The sequence below is a fragment of the Argopecten irradians genome, chromosome 14 (genome assembly GCF_041381155.1).
Source record: "Argopecten irradians isolate NY chromosome 14, Ai_NY, whole genome shotgun sequence".
Lineage (NCBI taxonomy): Eukaryota > Metazoa > Mollusca > Bivalvia > Pectinida > Pectinidae > Argopecten > Argopecten irradians.
In genome coordinates this window covers 37,801,905-37,820,884 of record NC_091147.1, presented here as the reverse complement: position 1 = coordinate 37,820,884, position 18,980 = coordinate 37,801,905, and the positions used below count along the sequence as shown (strand labels likewise).

General features: G+C 35.9%; 1 protein-coding gene across 1 annotated transcript in view; it reads right to left on the bottom strand.

Moving 5' to 3' along the window:
• Nucleotides 1-2,081: 2,081 nt before the first annotated feature.
• Nucleotides 2,082-18,980, bottom strand: part of LOC138307188 (retinoblastoma-associated protein-like) — a 41,014-nt gene continuing 24,115 nt past the window's right edge. The window contains exons 20-24 of the mRNA XM_069247821.1: nucleotides 14,082-14,137; nucleotides 13,380-13,503; nucleotides 12,746-12,864; nucleotides 12,285-12,383; nucleotides 2,082-5,678 (exon numbers count right to left, since the gene is read on the bottom strand). Of these exons, the coding sequence (XP_069103922.1) occupies nucleotides 5,633-5,678; nucleotides 12,285-12,383; nucleotides 12,746-12,864; nucleotides 13,380-13,503; nucleotides 14,082-14,137 (444 nt within the window). The 3' untranslated portion in view covers nucleotides 2,082-5,632. The remainder of the gene's footprint in view (nucleotides 5,679-12,284; nucleotides 12,384-12,745; nucleotides 12,865-13,379; nucleotides 13,504-14,081; nucleotides 14,138-18,980) is intronic.

Below are 18,980 nucleotides of genomic sequence, written 5' to 3'. Positions count from 1 at the left end.
CTGTCTGCGTACGAAGAAATTAATTTAAAGTATGGAAATTCTAAAACGTCCTCCCGGCTCACTATGTCCGTGGTTACATTTCCACGCAGCCTCGTTTTCAATGCTTTCAACTTTTCTTTACTTTAATGGCCAGAACTGGGAAACTAAGTAGAACTTGACCGTCGTATTACTATGTGAGAACTTTTGGAAGGCCAATGACCGCATTTAAACTGGTTTTCTTTGCACGACTATTCACTTTAACGGTCACCTGAGACCTGAAGCAGCATATAACAAAGACATGTAGATGTTATATTGGCTTCTTACACTCATCTGGATCTGAAGTCGGTTGGGACTAATGACAGTGTATAGGTAATATTGTATAGTACCAAATTACTCAAATTAACAAAATATCTTTGGTGAAATACGAAAAAACTCTTAAAACTATCATATAAAGAAAGTGATTTATCAATTTTGCCTTTTAATCACTTGAGACTCAGTTGACCTAAACGCCTGACATGTCGAGATTGATCTCTCATCATTACAGAGAACAACCTAACGCCTGACATGTCGAGATTGATCTCTCATCATTACAGAGAACAACCTAACGCCTGACATGTCGAGATTGATCTCTCATCATTACAGAGAACAATCTAACGCCTGACATGTCGAGATTGATCTCTCATCATTACAGAGAACAACCTAACGCCTGACATGTCGAGATTGATCTCTCATCATTACAGAGAACAACCTAACGCCTGACATGTCGAGATTGATCTCTCATCATTACAGAGAACAACCTAACGCCTGACATGTCGAGATTGATCTCTCATCATTACAGAGAACAACCTAACGCCTGACATGTCGAGATTGATCTCTCATCATTACAGAGAACAACCTAACGCCTGACATGTCGAGATTGATCTCTCATCATTACAGAGAACAAAACGCCCGACATGTCGAGATTGATCTCTCATCATTACAGAGAACAACCTAACGCCTGACATGTCGAGATTGATCTCTCATCATTACAGAGAACAACCTAACGCCTGACATGTCGAGATTGATCTCTCATCATTACAGAGAACAACCTAACGCCTGACATGTCGAGATTGATCTCTCATCATTACAGAGAACAACCTAACGCCTGACATGTCGAGATTGATCTCTCATCATTACAGAGAACAAAAGAACATCAACATCCAATAATTTATTATCATCTTCAAAACTGAAATACATTATAAGTAAAATAGCATAAAATAACTCAAAACAAGAAAAAATAACAAAATATTACTTTCTACAAACGTAAGACTATGGACATTCCTCCCATTGATGATCAAGTATATTGTCGCCAAATTAAATGATAATTTTCTTGCAAAATCAACAAAAAGGAAGTGTTGGAAGAGCAATTGATACAGAGGAAATTCCATAAAAATATTTTCGTCAGTAAATAGTTTTTTCACTTACAAGCTGAATTACAGAATTATCAAACTTCCATTATTTTCATAAAAGTGTTATCAAAGATTTAATTCCAAGTTTTGCTATGTTTTAGTCTGGCACTTTTAATATGTGTCTTTCATTTCATTGGTATGAACCAAAGAATTTGTTTTTTATTTGGAATAGTTTTCAAACAAGAGAATAAATGAAAACAACTTCGCAAAAAAAGGGATTTTTTACCCTGAAACATGTTTGATTAAATCAGGATAACATTGCTGAATCAAGATAGCATTGCTACATCAAGATAGCATTTGATAGCATTGCTAATTCAAGTTAACATTGCTAAATCAAGACAATAGTGCTAAATGAATCAAGATAGCATTGCTTAATCAAGATAGCATTGCTAAATCAAGATAATATTGCTAAATCAAGATAGCATTGCTAAATCAAGATAGCATTGCTAAATCAAGATAGCATTGCTAAATCAAGATAGCATTGCTAAATCAAGATAGCATTGCTAAATCAAGATAGCATTGCTAAATCAAGATAGCATTGCTAAATCAAGATAGCATTGCTAAATCAAGATAACATTGCTAAATCAAGATAGCATTGCTAAATGCTAAATCAAGATAGCATTGCTCTATCAAAATAACATTGTTACAATTGCTAAATCAAGATAGCATTGCTAAATCAAGATAGCATTGCTACATCAAGATAACATTGCTAAATCAAGACAATATTGCTAATTCAAGTTAACATCGCTAAATCAAGATAACGTTGTATGACGTTATAAAGTCTATGTGTATTAAATAACTGAGATCACATAAACAACTAAAATAAAACCAGTCGCCGTCAAAGTAAGATAAAATTCAGTAACAAAATAAAAATTAGAACACATTGGAACATTTTTTCCACCGAAATGATTATTCCTATCCACTAAATAACAAAGTAATTGATAATATCGACTAACTGTAGTCACACGTCCAATTTATAATAAATACATTATCAATGTTAATGTAACTGAATCCTCGCCAAAAGACAGAGTTTACACGCATTCATTGGTTAAATGAATTCTTGGTGTTTAAAAATCACTAAATTCTATTTGCAATATACTGACTGTACGGCTGCAACATTTTGAAGAACTCTTTTTCCAAAAATTTCAGATAATAAAATGATAGCGAGAATCCGATAGATCATTAAAACAAATTCACAGTGAAATCATTGTGAGTTTTTGCAGTGTAAATGCTCAAAATTTTTTGGCCATAACAAAATATGGATGTACTGGTCATAATATTTGGAATCTAGAGTGGAGAGATATCTTTAGTATGAAATACTGTACGAGATTCACATCCTCGTCACTCCAGGGGTTACTATCATTATCGTTATATCCACCCCTGGAATATTTCAAATTACAACAGTGATAGTAATCCCTTGAGTATGGAGAATGATTCAGAATCAGAGTACAAACTTACATCAGAAAATCTATTTAACAAATGGATAGATTTCTTCATACATGATTGACTAACATCAGAAAACAAAGCTGCCCTTAACATAAACCATAAAATAAAAATGATTTCTAAAAGTGATCAAATTTCGAAAAAATTCACTAGAAGTCGTTCACATCTCTCACTCGGATTCATTTCACATAGGAAGAAACATTCGTAGCAGCTTAGGATTTCAATCAATATAAAATCAAATACTGACAGCTGTAGATATAACATTTACATGATAAGGAACAACTTAAATCTCTTAACCCACTCAGCCCTGAAATTTCATAATGAACTGTTCCTGTCTTTGAATTAGAAGAGTCCAAATATGTTTCCAGGGGGTGAATGATTAATGGTGTCTTTGGTAATAGGATTAGTTTATAATCCTGTATAAGGGACAATTATAAGCTAAAGGAGACGCACAAAAAATAATACCGTATTCGACCCAATAAGCGCCCATGTCCCTATAAGCACCCCTCCCCCTTTTTGAGGCCTCGATTTCAATCGCCCATGCATATAAGTAAGGACCAAAATTACATAAAACGGTATAAATTTGCAATAATTTCGACTTATTACCATCTTTTCATTTTTATTAATTTTTTTAAGCGCCCTGGGCGCTTATTGGGTCGAATACGTTAATTTCACTAATTTTCAGTATTACATATAGGAAAAGATCTGTAGCAAGAATTTTGACAAGAATATGGAAGACAGACATGACAATGAACTTCTTAATGTCACATGATACCTAATAAAGAAATTAGTCACTAAAACAGAAATACATAAACTTAAAGTGAACAGTCGGACAAGGATGGCTAAAGTCGGTAAAAATGGTGTGAATGTATCCAGTATAATTTCTTATGAAATGGAAAAATAAAATCTCTCGTCAAAATCTGTCTGGGTACAAAGAAATTGATTTAAAGTTTGGGAATTCTAAAACGTCCTCCCGGCTCACTATGTCCGTGGTTACATTTCCACGCAGCCTCGCTTTCAATGCTTTCAACTTTTCTTTACTTTAATGGTCAGAACTGGGAAACTAAGCAGAACTTGACCGTCGTATTAATATGTGAGAACTTTTGGAAGGCCAATGAACACATTTAGACTGGTTTTCTTTGCCCGAATATTCACTTTAAAGGCCAACTACCTTTCCGAAATGGCTGTTGATTTCTAAAATCGGAATATAAAACGAGATTGATAATTTTGTTGCAAAATTTATTAGCTTCCAATTAATTATACCCATATCGTCACCTTCTGAATAACTCAGTTAAAATAAATAAAATGTCTTTTTTCATAACATGTATTTTTCCTGCTACCATGTAAGTTGACTATCACTGCGCCAGACAACAAACAGCAAAATGGATCTTCTCTGGTAACATAGATTACACAGGAAATCTTGTATTTGTTTGGTGTTCTATAATCATAAACGCTCATACTTTATAATTGTTTTTAAGAAATGTTTGTCGTAAAGGTAGTGAGCCTTAAATATATGCTGATGAAAATGATAATGAAAATAAGCTTGACACATCCAGACTAATGGTATGATGTTAACAATGGTGAGTTAACAGTGATTTAGGTCCATGGCTGTCATAATCAAATAAATATCGACAGAAACACCAAGCGGACATTAACAAATAATTTGTTAGAATTTAATTGCTCAAAACTTTCAAATGAGATTGTTTAGGATTAATATGCCTGTTAATGATGATTTGGATTTGAAAATGAAGATTTAAATGATTTTCTCTAACACTCTATGGATGTATTACCGTTGATAAATATGACATGGCTACTTTTAATGATACAGTACACATCTCACTGGAATAACGTGTTACAGTTACAACCGACAACAAGATTCAACCATAGATAGCCCACACTATATTTTCAAGGGCTCGTCACACTGATATACTGGTACAAACTGGTTTTTAGCAGCTTCCAATTTTCACTCTGTATCGTTTTAACAACTTAACCCAATGTTTTCATTATCAAAATAGAATATTCCTGTCCAAACTCATTATTAAACATCGTTCAAGTACACGAATTTTATCTTATAATCAAACAAAAGGAAGTATCAAGCATGTGTCACTGAGACACATTGGACTGGAATTTTGTTACCATGAATACAACAGACCTTACCATGCAGGCATGATATTTGTAGCTATCCTATCAAAAATCATGTCAACAGAAAAAACCATATTGAAACTTCAAAATATAAAACTTTTTTCAAGCTCCAATGTATTGTCAATAAATATCGTATATTGTGTATTACCAATATGTATTTCATTGTTTTAACTCTTCCTATTCCAAGCCCTGATATTCGCAGAATCCAAGTCTAGATTAATATATTTCAACCTGTAGCGTATTTGTCCTCAAATAAGACACCCCCACCCACCAAGAGAAAAAATAAGGTAAAATACTGGAGTCCATATCCGTGTCTTTATATATATATTGTAGTAGTTTGTAATGAGCTGGTGAGTAATGTCGTATAGCAGGTTATTTTTGTGAGTTAAAATTTTCACGATTTGAATAAAAAATGAGAAAATGAAATTTTAGCAGTTTAAACATTTTTTTCTGAATCTGGCTTTATGGGTATATATATATGAATCAACCATTTCTCAATATTTCACAGATCAAGTTTTCACGTCAATATCAATGTCCTGGGAAATCGTGAAAATATCATCCCCTCGAAATCAACCAGCTACACTTTATCAGAGATTATAGTTTCTCTAAAGCAGGAAAGGTTATCTTGTGGCTCCATCTTCTTTGTTCTGTGCTTTTTTATGGTCCCTGAAACAGTGGAAATATTCCTCTGTAATTTTTCTTAATAAATCATGTTACAAAACTTATCTTATTCGAAATTTGGAACACCCATACAAGAGCATTAACACATAAATTGGATTTATTTATTTGTTTGATTAGTCAACGTCCTATTAACAACTAGGTTCACATTAGGACGGTCATAAATTGTAAATTTTTATAAGATGAACAATGCCTTCACAAGAAATCTTTACTAGACTTGACAGGATACAGCCCATCGACAGCCAGGGTCATTTAGGGCCTAATTAACACCAGCAATGGTACAGCTGTTTAAACATAGGTTAAGGTAAAATAAGCAAGTACAGTCCAAAATTTTTTCTATGTTTTGATGGGGTTTTGAAGGTTTTGAATGATAAGTTGTTTTTTTCTAATTGAAACATACTCGGTAATGATCATATGGAAAAGTGAATAAACTTGTTAAAAGAAAAAAAATATTGAAAAGCGACACTAAATGATAATTATGGTATAAACTTAATTCCTTTAGGTATATTACAATAACAGTCTCATGGCATGAAAATAGAGTTAGCATATAAGCAAAGTCGAAGAATTCATCGTAGCCCCTCGATAATTCAAACAAAAACAACAAGAGGCCCAGAGGGCCTGTATCGCTCACCTGGTTTGTAATGCCAAATAATTTTCTGAATACAGGTTCATTGTTCAGGCCTCAAAGTAGCACTTGGGAATGACTAGCCAATTGGCGAGTGACCTCTAAATTTTACTCGCCAAATGTTGTCAAGAGAAATTTATAAGATTCATATATTGATTTGATGTGTTAAGAGCTTTATTGAGACACCTTACACTATTGAGCAAGCAGATACACATGTACAAGTATTAAAAACATGAAAAACATAATTTTGTGTTGGTCAAAACTCTTTTTATTCAACAACTGCAATGTCCCACTAAACAGCCTCTGTACTTCAGCTTCCTTTTTGTTTTAAAACCATTTTTTCAATCTGTTTAAACTTTATATACGGTAATATAAGTAATTTATATATAAATGTATAGTAATTATCAATATATCTCAAATTTATTCAGTTACTAATTCATATCGCGCCGATTAGGGTTATTATATTTTATTTAAAATTGAATAAATTGGGCCTAATATCTCAGGCAGTAATGTACAAGCTTCCAAGAGTCCGTTTTTCGTTGCATATGTCTACCAGCGGCTTGGAATTTAGTTGTGGCTTGGCGATTCTATACATGTATGCATTGACGAACTTTATGTGCATATCTTGCAATGTTTTTGCAACACATTGTTTGCTTTGTTTGAAAGTTGTGTCCGACTGTACTTTCGTTTGAACTTGCAGCGATAACAATATCATGAATGTCTTACTGTCTTTCTGTGTCACACAAGCGTCTGTCTCTTTCGTAACAATCAGTAGTTGGACACAAAGTCTGTTTTTGCCGGCCATTGATCAATTAATAACCTGTTTACACATCTTTCAGAACATCGTACCTTCGTCATGTCTTGGCCACAACATTCGTTCAGCCATGTCGAAGCGTTTGCTTCCTGTTGATGTATTGGCTTCAGTCCCTTTTTTCACATGAATCCAGAGTCAAAACTGCCATTGTTCTCTGTTTGTTTTGACTTTTTAAAGCCAAAACAAGTCAGGGGGATTTGCCCCGGCCTTTTTGCCGCCATATTGCTACTGATACATGAGGTAGGGTCATCAAGACGCTTTACAGCAGGCAGTGATTATGCTCTTAAGCGCTTTTCTTACACAGATTAGATATGTGTAACTATTAAAAGAACCGAACACATAAAATAAATCCGGAAATATTAAGGAATTTTTTACTCGCCGTTTGGCGATACATTGTTAATTTTAACTCGCCTTTAGGAATATTTACTCGCATATGCGAGTAAATTTCTCTCAACTTTGAGGCCTGTTGTTTCTTTTCTGAAGGAATTTTAATATTTACCTCTATTTCCCCTATTGGGCCCCACCTCTCCTACCCCCGGGGGATCAGAGCCAAAATTTATACAAGTTCTGTTCCCCTTCCCCCAAGGATATTTCTGGCCAAATTTGGTTACAATCCATGCAGAACTTTATGAGAAGAAGTGATTTAAAGGATTTACCTCTATATCCCCTATTGGGCCCCACCCCTCCAGCCCCCGGGGGATCAGAGCCAAAATTTATACAAGTTCTGTTCTCCTACCCCCAAGGATGTTTGTGGCCAAATTTAGTTACAATCCATACAAAACTCTTGGACAATTAAGTAGCAATTTAAAGAATTTACCTATAATTCCCCTATTGGGCCCTGCCCCTCCTGCCCCGGGGACCAGAGCCAAAATTTTTACAAACTCAGTTCTTATTCTCCCAAGGATATTTCTGGCCAAATTTGGTTACATTCCATGCAGAACTCTATGACTAGTAGCGAATTATAGGATTTACCTCTATTTCCCCTATTGGGCCCCACCCCTCCTGCCCCCAGGGGACCAGAGCCAAAATTTATACAAGTTCTGTTCCCCTTCCCCCAAGGATGTTTCTGGCCAAATTTGGTTACAATCCATGCAGAACTCTATGAGAAGAAGTGATTTAAAGGATTTACCTCTATTTCCCCTATTGGGCCCCGCCCCTCCTGCCCCCGGGGGGTCAGAGCCAAAATTTATACAAGTTCTGTTCCCCTACCCCCACGGATGTTTGTGGCCAAATTTGGTTACAATCCATGTAGAACTCTAGGACAAGTAGCGATTGATAGAATTTACCTCTATTTCCCCTATTGGGCCCTGCCCCCCTGCCCCCTGGGGGTCAGAGCCAAAATTTATACAATTTCTGTTCTCCTACCCCCCAAGGATGTTTGTGGCCAAATTTAGTTACAATCCAAACAAAACTCTTGGACAATTAAGTAGCAATTAATAGAATTTACCTATAATTCCCCTATTGGGCCCCGCCCCTCCTGCCCCCGGGACCAGAGCCAAATTTTTTACAAACTCAGTTCTTATTCTCCCAAGGATATTTCTGGCCAAATTTGGTTACAATCCATGCAGAACTCTATGACTAGTAGCGAATTAAAGGATTTACCTCTATTTCCCCTAATGGGCCCCACCCCTCCAGCCCCCGGGGGGCCAGAGCCAAAATGTATACAAGTTCTGTTCCCCTTCCCCCAAGGATGTTTGTGGCAAAATTTAGTTACAATCGATGTAGAACTCTATGACTAATAGCGAATTAAAGGATTTACCTCTATTTCCCCTATTGGGCCCCATCCCTCCAGCCCCCGGGGGGCAAGAGCCAAAATTTATACAAGTTCTGTTCCCCTTCCCCCAAGGATGTTTGTGGCCAAATTTTGTTACATTCCATTCAGAACTCTATGACAAGTAGCGATTTAAAGGATTTACCTATATTTCCCCTATTGGGCCCCGCCCCTCCAGCCCCCGGGGGTCAGAGCCAAAATTTATACAAGTTCTATTCCCCTTCCCCAACGGATGTTTGTGGCCAAATTTGGTTACAATCCATGTAGAACTCTATGACAAGTAGCGATTTAAAGGATTTACCTCTATTTCCCCTATTGGGCCCCGCCCCTCCTGCCCCCGGGGGGTCAGAGCCAAAATTTATACAAGTTCTGTTCCCCTTCCCCCAAGGATGTTTGTGGCAAAATTTAGTTACAATCCATGTAGAACTCTATGACTAGTAGCGATTTAAAAGGATTTACCTCTATTTCCCCTATTGGGCTCCGCCCCTCCTTCCCCCGGGGGTCAGAGCCAAAATTTATACAAGTTCTGTTCCCCTTCCCCCAAGGATGTTTGTGGCCAAATTTTGTTACATTCCATTCAGAACTCTATGACAAGTAGCGATTTAAAGGATTTACCTATATTTCCCCTATTGGGCCCCGCCCCTCCTGCCCCCGGGGTGTCAGAGCCAAAATTTATACAAGTTCTGTTCCCCCTCCCCCAAGGATGTTTGTGGCCAAATTTGGTTACAATCCATGCAGAACTCTATGACTAGTAGCGATTTAAAGGAAATGTTGACGGACAGACGGACGACGGACGGACGGACGGACGGACGGACGGACGGACGACGACGGACGCCGCGCCATGACATAAGCTCACTGGCCCTTCGGGCCAGGTGAGCTAAAAACAATCCCAAACCATCCAGATTGCTAATTTTCAGTATTACTGAATTCCATTTGCTTAGCTAATAATCAATCCGGTCCCTGATAATTCCATCCGGACCATGAGTTTTCCATACATTGGTCGTCCAGATTATCATGCGTTCATTGTATACACTTCTGGATTTGGAAAAAGTTTCTTGATTTAAATAAGAATCAACAAAGTTTTGTTCAGTATTTTAGAGTTTGCTTTAATGTTTGGCTGAATGTGCTATTAGCAGCCAGGGTCATTTAAGTATGTGCTAGGATGACGAAAGCAGGAGTACCGGAGAATCAAAGTACTGAAAGTACTGAGAGTTTAAGGCGTGTGATGAAAGTAAATTTGTAAGTCTTCAGACAATAAGCCATAATAAAAACAACAACAAAAAATGTAGTTATCATTATTTGATAATTGATGTTGCAGCAAAGGAAACAAGCTAACTTTTCCTTAAAGGGACATGAACCCAAAATAAGTTGTTTTGTATGTTAAATATGATTTTCAGATGGTTTTTTTTAGTGTTTTCAATACAAAAATCGCTTATGTAAACCAATCGGAAAACTATTTAAGAAAAGACGTGATTATTTATTTGTGGAACATAAATGAGTCGGATCGAAAACGAGGCTTGTGTAGGAGAGAGACAACAGCACATATTTCGGATGCCAGTGACAAGGCAGATTTTCAAGTTGATGGTCGTTAACATATGATTATTAGTCATATTTTCCCAATCTATGCAAAACTGAACTTTGTCATATTCATTTTTCAGACGTTTCCTAGCGGAAAAAGTTTGTGTTTTTTTGCACAATTTTTCACTCACCATTTTTGTTTAAATTTTCTAATGCCCGAAGTGCATTGTAGGAGATATTCGACGCTACTATTTTAATCTCACACATCATGTTATTTAGACCAGACTGGTCCAAAATACTGTGTGATTGTGTAAACAGGTGTCGTGTCTATGTACGTCGTGTCTATGTACAGGTAAGTCAAAATTGTAGAGTAACACTAATCAGAAAGCCAGTTATTAAACAGTTAATAATTAGCAGTCATTGTTGTTGTATGTTCCCAGGCCTGCATTTACCGATCGCGATATGTGCAGGTAAACCATTCACATGTTATGACAAACCACAGGTGAATTTCTACTGTTTGTATCCATGTTATATTTACGTAATTGATTTTTTTTAATTTAAAATTTTGACTGAATTAAGTTAAATTCGAGATAGCGACTATTTTTTCGGCTGAATATCCGTTCTAGGGACCAGGAATTGACTTTGACTCAACAGGAGTTTAGAGTCATCCGATCTTAAAATATCTTGACCCCTTGCCTATTTGACCCCTGTGACCTAGAATGGCAGTTGAGGTCCTTCATTTGAACAAACTTGGTAGCTCTTCGTCCCAGCATGTCACAGGCCATATCTCAGGTCTCTAGACCTCTTAGTTATTCACAAGAAGTTGTTTAAAGATACTAGACTATATTACCCCTGTGACCTTGAAAGGAGGTCAAGGTCATTCATTTCAACACACTTGGTTGCCCTTCATCCCAGCATGTCACAGGCCCAATGTTTGTTATCTCGACCTCTTAAACTAGGGACAATTCAGGAAAGCTAATTCTCTTACATAACAACTAAGCAAAATATGTCCAAATATGTCCTGAGCCAAAGTCACGCAGGATAAACAAATGCAATATGAAATTATTTTAAACAATGTTATGCATCTTACAAGGTAAACGCGCTACTGTAAGAGCGATATGAGTAGTTCTTGACAAAAAAAATCTTTACTACACTGGCAATGGCCAATGTTTGGCATACAAGACATCCGAACACTAATGTGTAATGGCCGACAGTAAGCGAGTTTGAACATTTCTCATACATGTCACTACATTGACTATAGTGGGCTTTTCTGGCATATCACAGTAAATCCAAAGACCTTAATTTCTATTAGAACTGGTTTGTTTCCAAAATATGTGAAAATATAAGTGTACACTTAGACTCAATTGTCTCTTTAAGTTATTCACAACGTGAAGATCTTGTTTAGTTTTAACATTTTTGACCCCCTGTGACCTTGAATGGCGGTCAAGTTCATTAATTTGAAAAACTATGAAGCCCTTTATGTCAGCATGTCTTTAATGATTTTAGCCTTTTTTCACCCCTGTGACCTTAAATGTAGATAAATGTATTTATTTGAAAAAACTTGGTAGTCCTTTATTCCAGCATGCCGCAGGCCAAATATCAGTATCCTGGGACTTTCCGATATTGAGAAGAAGTCGTGTGAATTAAAAGTTCACGCACACCTGCCATGCACAATGACGAACGTTGCATGATCTACATGCCTTACACTACATGCCTTACAAACAATATGCAATAATTTGAATAAAAAGTTTCACAGTGGCTATTTCTGATCTTTATATCGACACAACATTCACTCACCTTATAAACTTTGGTTCGTGTGTCACAGTGGCTATTTCTGATCCTTATATCGACACAACATTCACTCACCTTATAAACTTGGGTTCGTGTGTCACAGTGGCTATTTCTGATCCTTTAACAGACACTTTCTTTTTCTTTATCACCGCGCAATCATCTGGTAAAGCCATGCTGAAAAAGATAACACATTTATAAGTTCATCATTTTATTGCTACTTTTAGGCAGCTGCAAAATCATTACTTATCTTGCTTCAATTTCACTTCAGATTATTGGTTTAGTTTACGTCTTATTAACAGTCAAGGTCATGCAAGGACCATGGATGAAATCAGAGTACCCAGAGAAATTACATCCACCAGTGGTCAGCACCTTGCAACTGCCCGACATTGGATATGAACTCATAACCCGCAGGTGGAGGGCTTGTGGTAATATATCGGGACATCTTAACCATTAGGCCACTGTATGAAGTAATTTTTCTTAAACATACCCATCCCTGTTGTAATGGTAAGTTGGTGTTTAACCTGACACACACTGACCTTTGTCCATCAGGCTCGTCCATCTGGTCAAACATGAGTCTTTTCTGGCTACGAGGAGTTACGCTTCCGTTTCGAGCTTTCACCATGGTCTCATTGATCCTCTGTAGTTTCTCCGACGACTGTAATTAAAACACATTCAAGTTATTCACCCTTGTAGGCACAAAGGACGATCAAAGAATGCAGGACATTTTACAAGAGCTGTTGGAGAACAGCAAAGCTCGCCTATTCAGAAGAAGTTGATGTTCAAGTATTTACTATTTAAACATGGAAATATGACAAATTAACAGACTCAAAAACCCCCTAAAGGGCCCCAAATTTGTTGTATTATCACGTTCAGCATCCATACACATTAGGAAAATAAAATCATAAACATTTATGATGACTTAAGCTTAAACAATTGACGAAACAGAAACTTGCTCAAAAACTTTAACGTGAAATGGGACGCCAACGCTGACGCCGACGCCGACGCCGGGTGACAATATTAGCTCCCCCTATTCTTCGAATAGGCGAGCTAAAAATTGATGCATTAAATAGAAATGATAGAGGCTCTTAGCCGTCATATATGTTGGGTGACTTTGCTGGAATTTTGAGGGATTTTAACAATCCCACACCCCTGATCCATCCCTGTTCTTACCCCAATTCGTTCACCAAAGCTGTAGAGTTGTCTGCTCCTAGGCGTAAGATGGCTTGGGGATGGAGGCGGTTTAAATGGCGAGTCTCGGAGTGGAGAGACATAGAAACCTCGTCTGCTAGGCACGCTACAATACAGAGGATTCCGCTTATTTGAATGTCGTTTTCCAGAAGAAAGAGTATTGGAATAGTATTGGAATAGGTGGAGATGGCATTTTGTACCTCTGTTTGACCCCCCACATACAAGTGAACAGGCAAAATAGATATTGTTTTGTTTACTTGATAAATACCTAACTTATTATACTTAAAACGAACAAAAAGTAATTATTTTCAAAGTTGTAAATCGATTTTAACTGTTTAATAACAAAAAATATTCAAATTTTAGATTCTTGTTTACATTAGATTTGAGAAAAAGCTAAACAATCGATATCAAATGCAATAACCAAACATGATTGAATTTGTGTCTGCAAATACTTACGTATCAATTCTGAACCAACGAAGTAAACATCGGAAAATATCACTGATTGCGTAATTGTACACATCGATTGTCGTTGTGACAATAATTATACATGTGTTTTTTATTATTTCAGGCTTGCTTAGCGTACCTATGATTGCTGCTTCACAGCATTAAAAACACAGGCTATTGATAAGGTTTCACCACTGCACCTACAATGTGTACTTGATAGGGAATATCTCCTGTACTTACGCATATACGGGTGAGCTCAATGGGGAAGTGCCTACTGCTGGTGATAGTTGAGAAACCTGGAAAATATACATTATTACTTATAAAAGAACTGCTTTTGACTTGTTCACCCCTGAAAATCAATAATGAACTATTTCAGTCTTTGAATCAGAAGAGTTCAAAAGTCTCTTCAGGGGTGGATAAGCTTATAAGGTAAAGACCAACATACCGGGGTGAATAAGCTTATAAGGTAAAGACCAACATACCGGGGTGAATAAGCTTATAAGGTAAAGACCAACATACCGGGGTGAATAAGCTTATAAGGTAAAGACCAACATACCGGGGTGAATAAGCTTATAAGGTAAAGACCAACATACTGGGGTGAATAAACTTATAAGGTAAAGACCAACATACCGGGGTGAATAAGCTTATAAGGTAAAGACCAACATACCGGGGTGAATAAGCTTATAAGGTAAAGACCAACATACCGGGGTGAATAAGCTTATAAGGTAAAGACCAACATACCGGGGTGAATAAGCTTATAAGGTAAAGATCAACATACCGGGGTGAATAAGCTTATAAGGCAAAGACCAACATACCGGGGTGATGGGGTGAATAAGCTTATAAGGTAAAGACCAACATACCGGGGTGAATAAGCTTATAAGGTAAAGACCAACATACCAGGGTGAATAAGCTTATAAGGCAAAGACCAACATACCGGGCTGAATAAGCTTATAAGGTAAAGACCAACATACCGCTAATATATTGCTATCCTAAAATGTTTAAGTATCATTAATAAGAGTCAGCTTCTTTAATTTGCGCCAGAATTATTAAATTAACGTCGATCTTTCTGGTCTGTGTACGTTATGATCCTTCAGTCATCGGAATTAAATACAGACCCTTATTTTTTTTATTATCGATCAGCAGTGTTGGGAATCGGTTGTAAAACACAATATTGATGATCATTTTGTGACAATCTATTAATTAATGATTTTATGATCGGATTCCATTTACAGAAAGCTCTCATATATTTAACTTTTTTTTTAGAAAGATATCCAGTGAACCAACAGTATAAAGGAGTAATTTTCTTTAATTCAAATTATTGTATATCTTAGATGTTTTAAGTGTTATGCACCAGTATATTCCGTCTTTGCATATTACAGAGTTAGCTCCCTTGCGGGTAGGTATTGATTCTAACGTCATTATTTTGTGAGCGCAATTTATGTCGTTTTCTCTGAAAAGTATGACGTTACGCTCGCAAACACATGAGGTCACAATCAATACTTACCCGCAAGGGCAGATTACTCTGTAATATGCAAATACAGAATAACATAATATGGGTTAATAACATTATAAAATAAATATGAGTTATCTCCCATTTCAAAAATAAATTATTTTTGGCCGAAACGATTCATCGCGATACACATTGAATCGCGATATTTTTATGTCGATACAATTTTACGATACAGCCTTGCCGTTTCGGTTCGATACGATGCAGTCTTTAGACTCACATTTGAAGCAATAAATCTTAGCCATATCAAGATTATCAGACACTGAGATCAGACCCAAAAGAGGTGTAAACACTCCCTGACCATTTCCACACTTGTTTTGATTAACAGTCTGAGCCTTTTAAGTCTGGTAGTGAGCTAATTATAAATATTAGTGTCACTATAATGTGTGTCTGTTGCAGAAGTCAACCAGCCGGCCGAGGCCGATTTGGAAAACAAGCTACCAACATTTAAAGCCTTTACAATTAAGCATTGATGTCACTATTTTTCAATTTTATCGGGGTATGAAAAAAAAAATTGTTTGCAAACTGTGTGAATCCGCGTAGCGGATTCTCACAAAAGTTTGCAAACATTTTGTTTTTTTCATAACCCGATAAAATTAAAAAATAGTGACATCAATACTTATAATTAATTTTGTACTCTATTTGATAAAATGAAGTATGTTTAAATGTAACATTATAGTGGTTTTTCAAGGGATTCTTTTTTCCGAATCATTACGCAACGTCAATGTCTCTATGGTGACGTCACGGTAACGTCGGGGTTTCGCACCATTCTCGGATTTTTTTTCATAGCGGTATGCAAAAACAATATTGGCCAATCAGAAAGCCAGAATTGGTATGAAAACAAAGAAAAATTAATTATTAAATATTATAACAATCTAGTAAGAATCACGTCAATAGCAACCACTTTTCACAACTGTTAATGATTTACTCACATTTTCAGTGTTAAATATGCCTGCACTCTCTTTTGTAATCGTAATAAAAGGAGTCAGATAGGTATAACAAATCTGGATTTAAATTAAATCTTATCAATCATATATACTAATCCGGATTTAAATTAAATGTCAATAAATTGTACAATTATAAAAAATGTCCAGAAATTTTATGGGCATAGATAATTTTGTTTTCTCTTAAAATATGTAATAATTTAATAAGTAGGTCAAAAATATTTTATTAGTACTTTAGGCCTATAGTTAGTTGCCATGAAAACAAGTCTATAATAGAATGATAATTATTTATAATTTTGAACCATGTTCAATCAATCTAAAGAAGTACATTATTACTTAAAAAATATTTCAAACTGTACAAATATATGAACCTAGTTTTATTATTTTTCCCGATTATGTCGGGAAATTCCCGATTTCAGACTCCCTATCCCGTTTCCCGATCGTATTGTTCAAAAAGACAGTAATCTCCCGATTTTGAAAGCCCATCTATCAAAACCCTGTATGGAGCCCCTTTCACCCTGGCAGAGCCAGAGATAACACTTGTCCGGTATGCACATGTACAGTTAGGTGTCCGCTAATGACCTGTTCACTGGACCCTAACGATACCTGACACTTCATTGACTGTAGGTATGACACTACCCCGGCTAATAAACACATTAATTTTAATCCAATTAGGCTCTGTTATCGGTAGGCAAAGCAGTCAGCTGTTGAGGGGAAGGTCAGTCATGGTTACGTAAACGTTTTATGGCTTCCCATTCAAGTTCTTTGAAGTTAACCACACAAACGACAGTGATTTAGACGGGGGAATTTTGGACAGAGAAAACATAAACAATGCCGATTAGAACGGACTGATCTGATACAGACTTGTTGATCATCTAATGGGGACAGTGGATTGTTTGTAATTGAGATAAAAGAACAGTATCTGTTTAATTTATGAAAATTATGTATGACCTGTGTAACATTTAAAGACTAACGATAGCAGTCCCTAAGTAATCAAGACAAGCAGTTAAGGTGTCAATCGTCATACAATCGTGTTGCTGGGGCTGTTTTAAGCATTTTAAATGCATGATTTAAAAGAAACACATTCAATTCTAAATTGATCAAAGAAATTACGGATGTTTTCTTGTTTTTACTCGGAGTTGTTCCATCATTTTCTGTGATGTGAATCGGTTCACAAAGTCAGGACTAAACATTCATTAATTGGTATATGATAATAGATACATTGTATAAGCTTACTCTGGAATTTGATCTAAAATTTATGCAGTATTTAATTAAATACAATTTTCAAAAAAGAAATGAAATATTTGTACCATTAATATTATACTATCAGCCATATTAACTCTTCACATGTATATGCATTTTACATTTAATGAAGAAAATAATATTTGAAAATAAATTCTGATTCTTTAATAAATTGATACAATTTTTATTAAGTTATGATATTTTTTATTCTGTCTTAAAGGGACAATTCACTCAGGCTAATTCTTTTACATAACCAACAAGCGAAATATGGCATAAATGTATTGTTCTACATTTCTTATGAAACATATAACATAAAATATTGACAAATTCCACGTCATTGTTTAGTATTTTTAATCTATACCGTTGTAATTATAAATCGTTGATCAATACGATTCAGCAGGTAAAATATGTTCGCTGTATCTATACCCGAGCCAACGTCACGCACGTTTAACAAATGAACTGCATAACCACTGAGGAGGTGATAAAATGATTTTTTTAGACGAACCAATTCACCTAATAAGGTAAACACACTATTGTCAGAGCGATTTGAGCAGTTCTAGACAAAAGTAGCATTACTCTACGAGCAAGGGACAGGGTTCGGCATACAAGAAGTTCGACCACAATGTGTAATGGTGGACAGCGAGCGAGTTTGAACACTCCACACGCATTTCACCACCATGGGCTTTTCTGTCATATTACAGTAAAACCAACTGATCTAATTTCCATAAGAACTGGGTTTTTCCCGATATATGTACAAATTTTAATGTTCTTTTAGCCTGAATTGTCCCTTTAAGTTTTCGCCTGCTTAATTTCTAAATTATATATTTGGCAGACTACTATTTTTAGATAAAAAGAGAGTACAAAACAACTTATATATATTTGCATATACACTGCATTAGATAGAAAAAAAGAAACAAAAACTTTTTCTTTATAATAATTAATATTATCTCCCCTTGATTTACGCTAAATTTTTAGCGTGCGCAGCGCATGTTTTGGTTGGAAAATGTCGTTCACGCAGTTTCTCCCCCATGAGAATTTTGAAAAGTTGGCAAGTATGTGAACTTAGTTTTATTATTTTTTGTTGCAGTAACATTGCCTACAGAGACTTATACTCAAGTCATAAATTGTTATTTATCTCTTTAATTTATTTATTGTTTATTTTATATCTGTCTTACCTTGTTTGTAATTTGAGATATTGATGTTTGTTTACATCAAACATAAAAAATGTCTTTAGGTATGATTTATTAATGCATTAGTTGTACATTGTAAAATCCAGATGTAAAAAAAAATTGTTGAAAACGCAAGATGGCACAAAACATAAGTATTGTATCGAAAATAATCGAAGCATGTATCGTGATACGTATTGTATCGGAGTACTGGTGTATCGTTGCAGCCCTACAATTATTACCTTTCATAACCTACTCTTATTAATTGTTCTGGCAACAT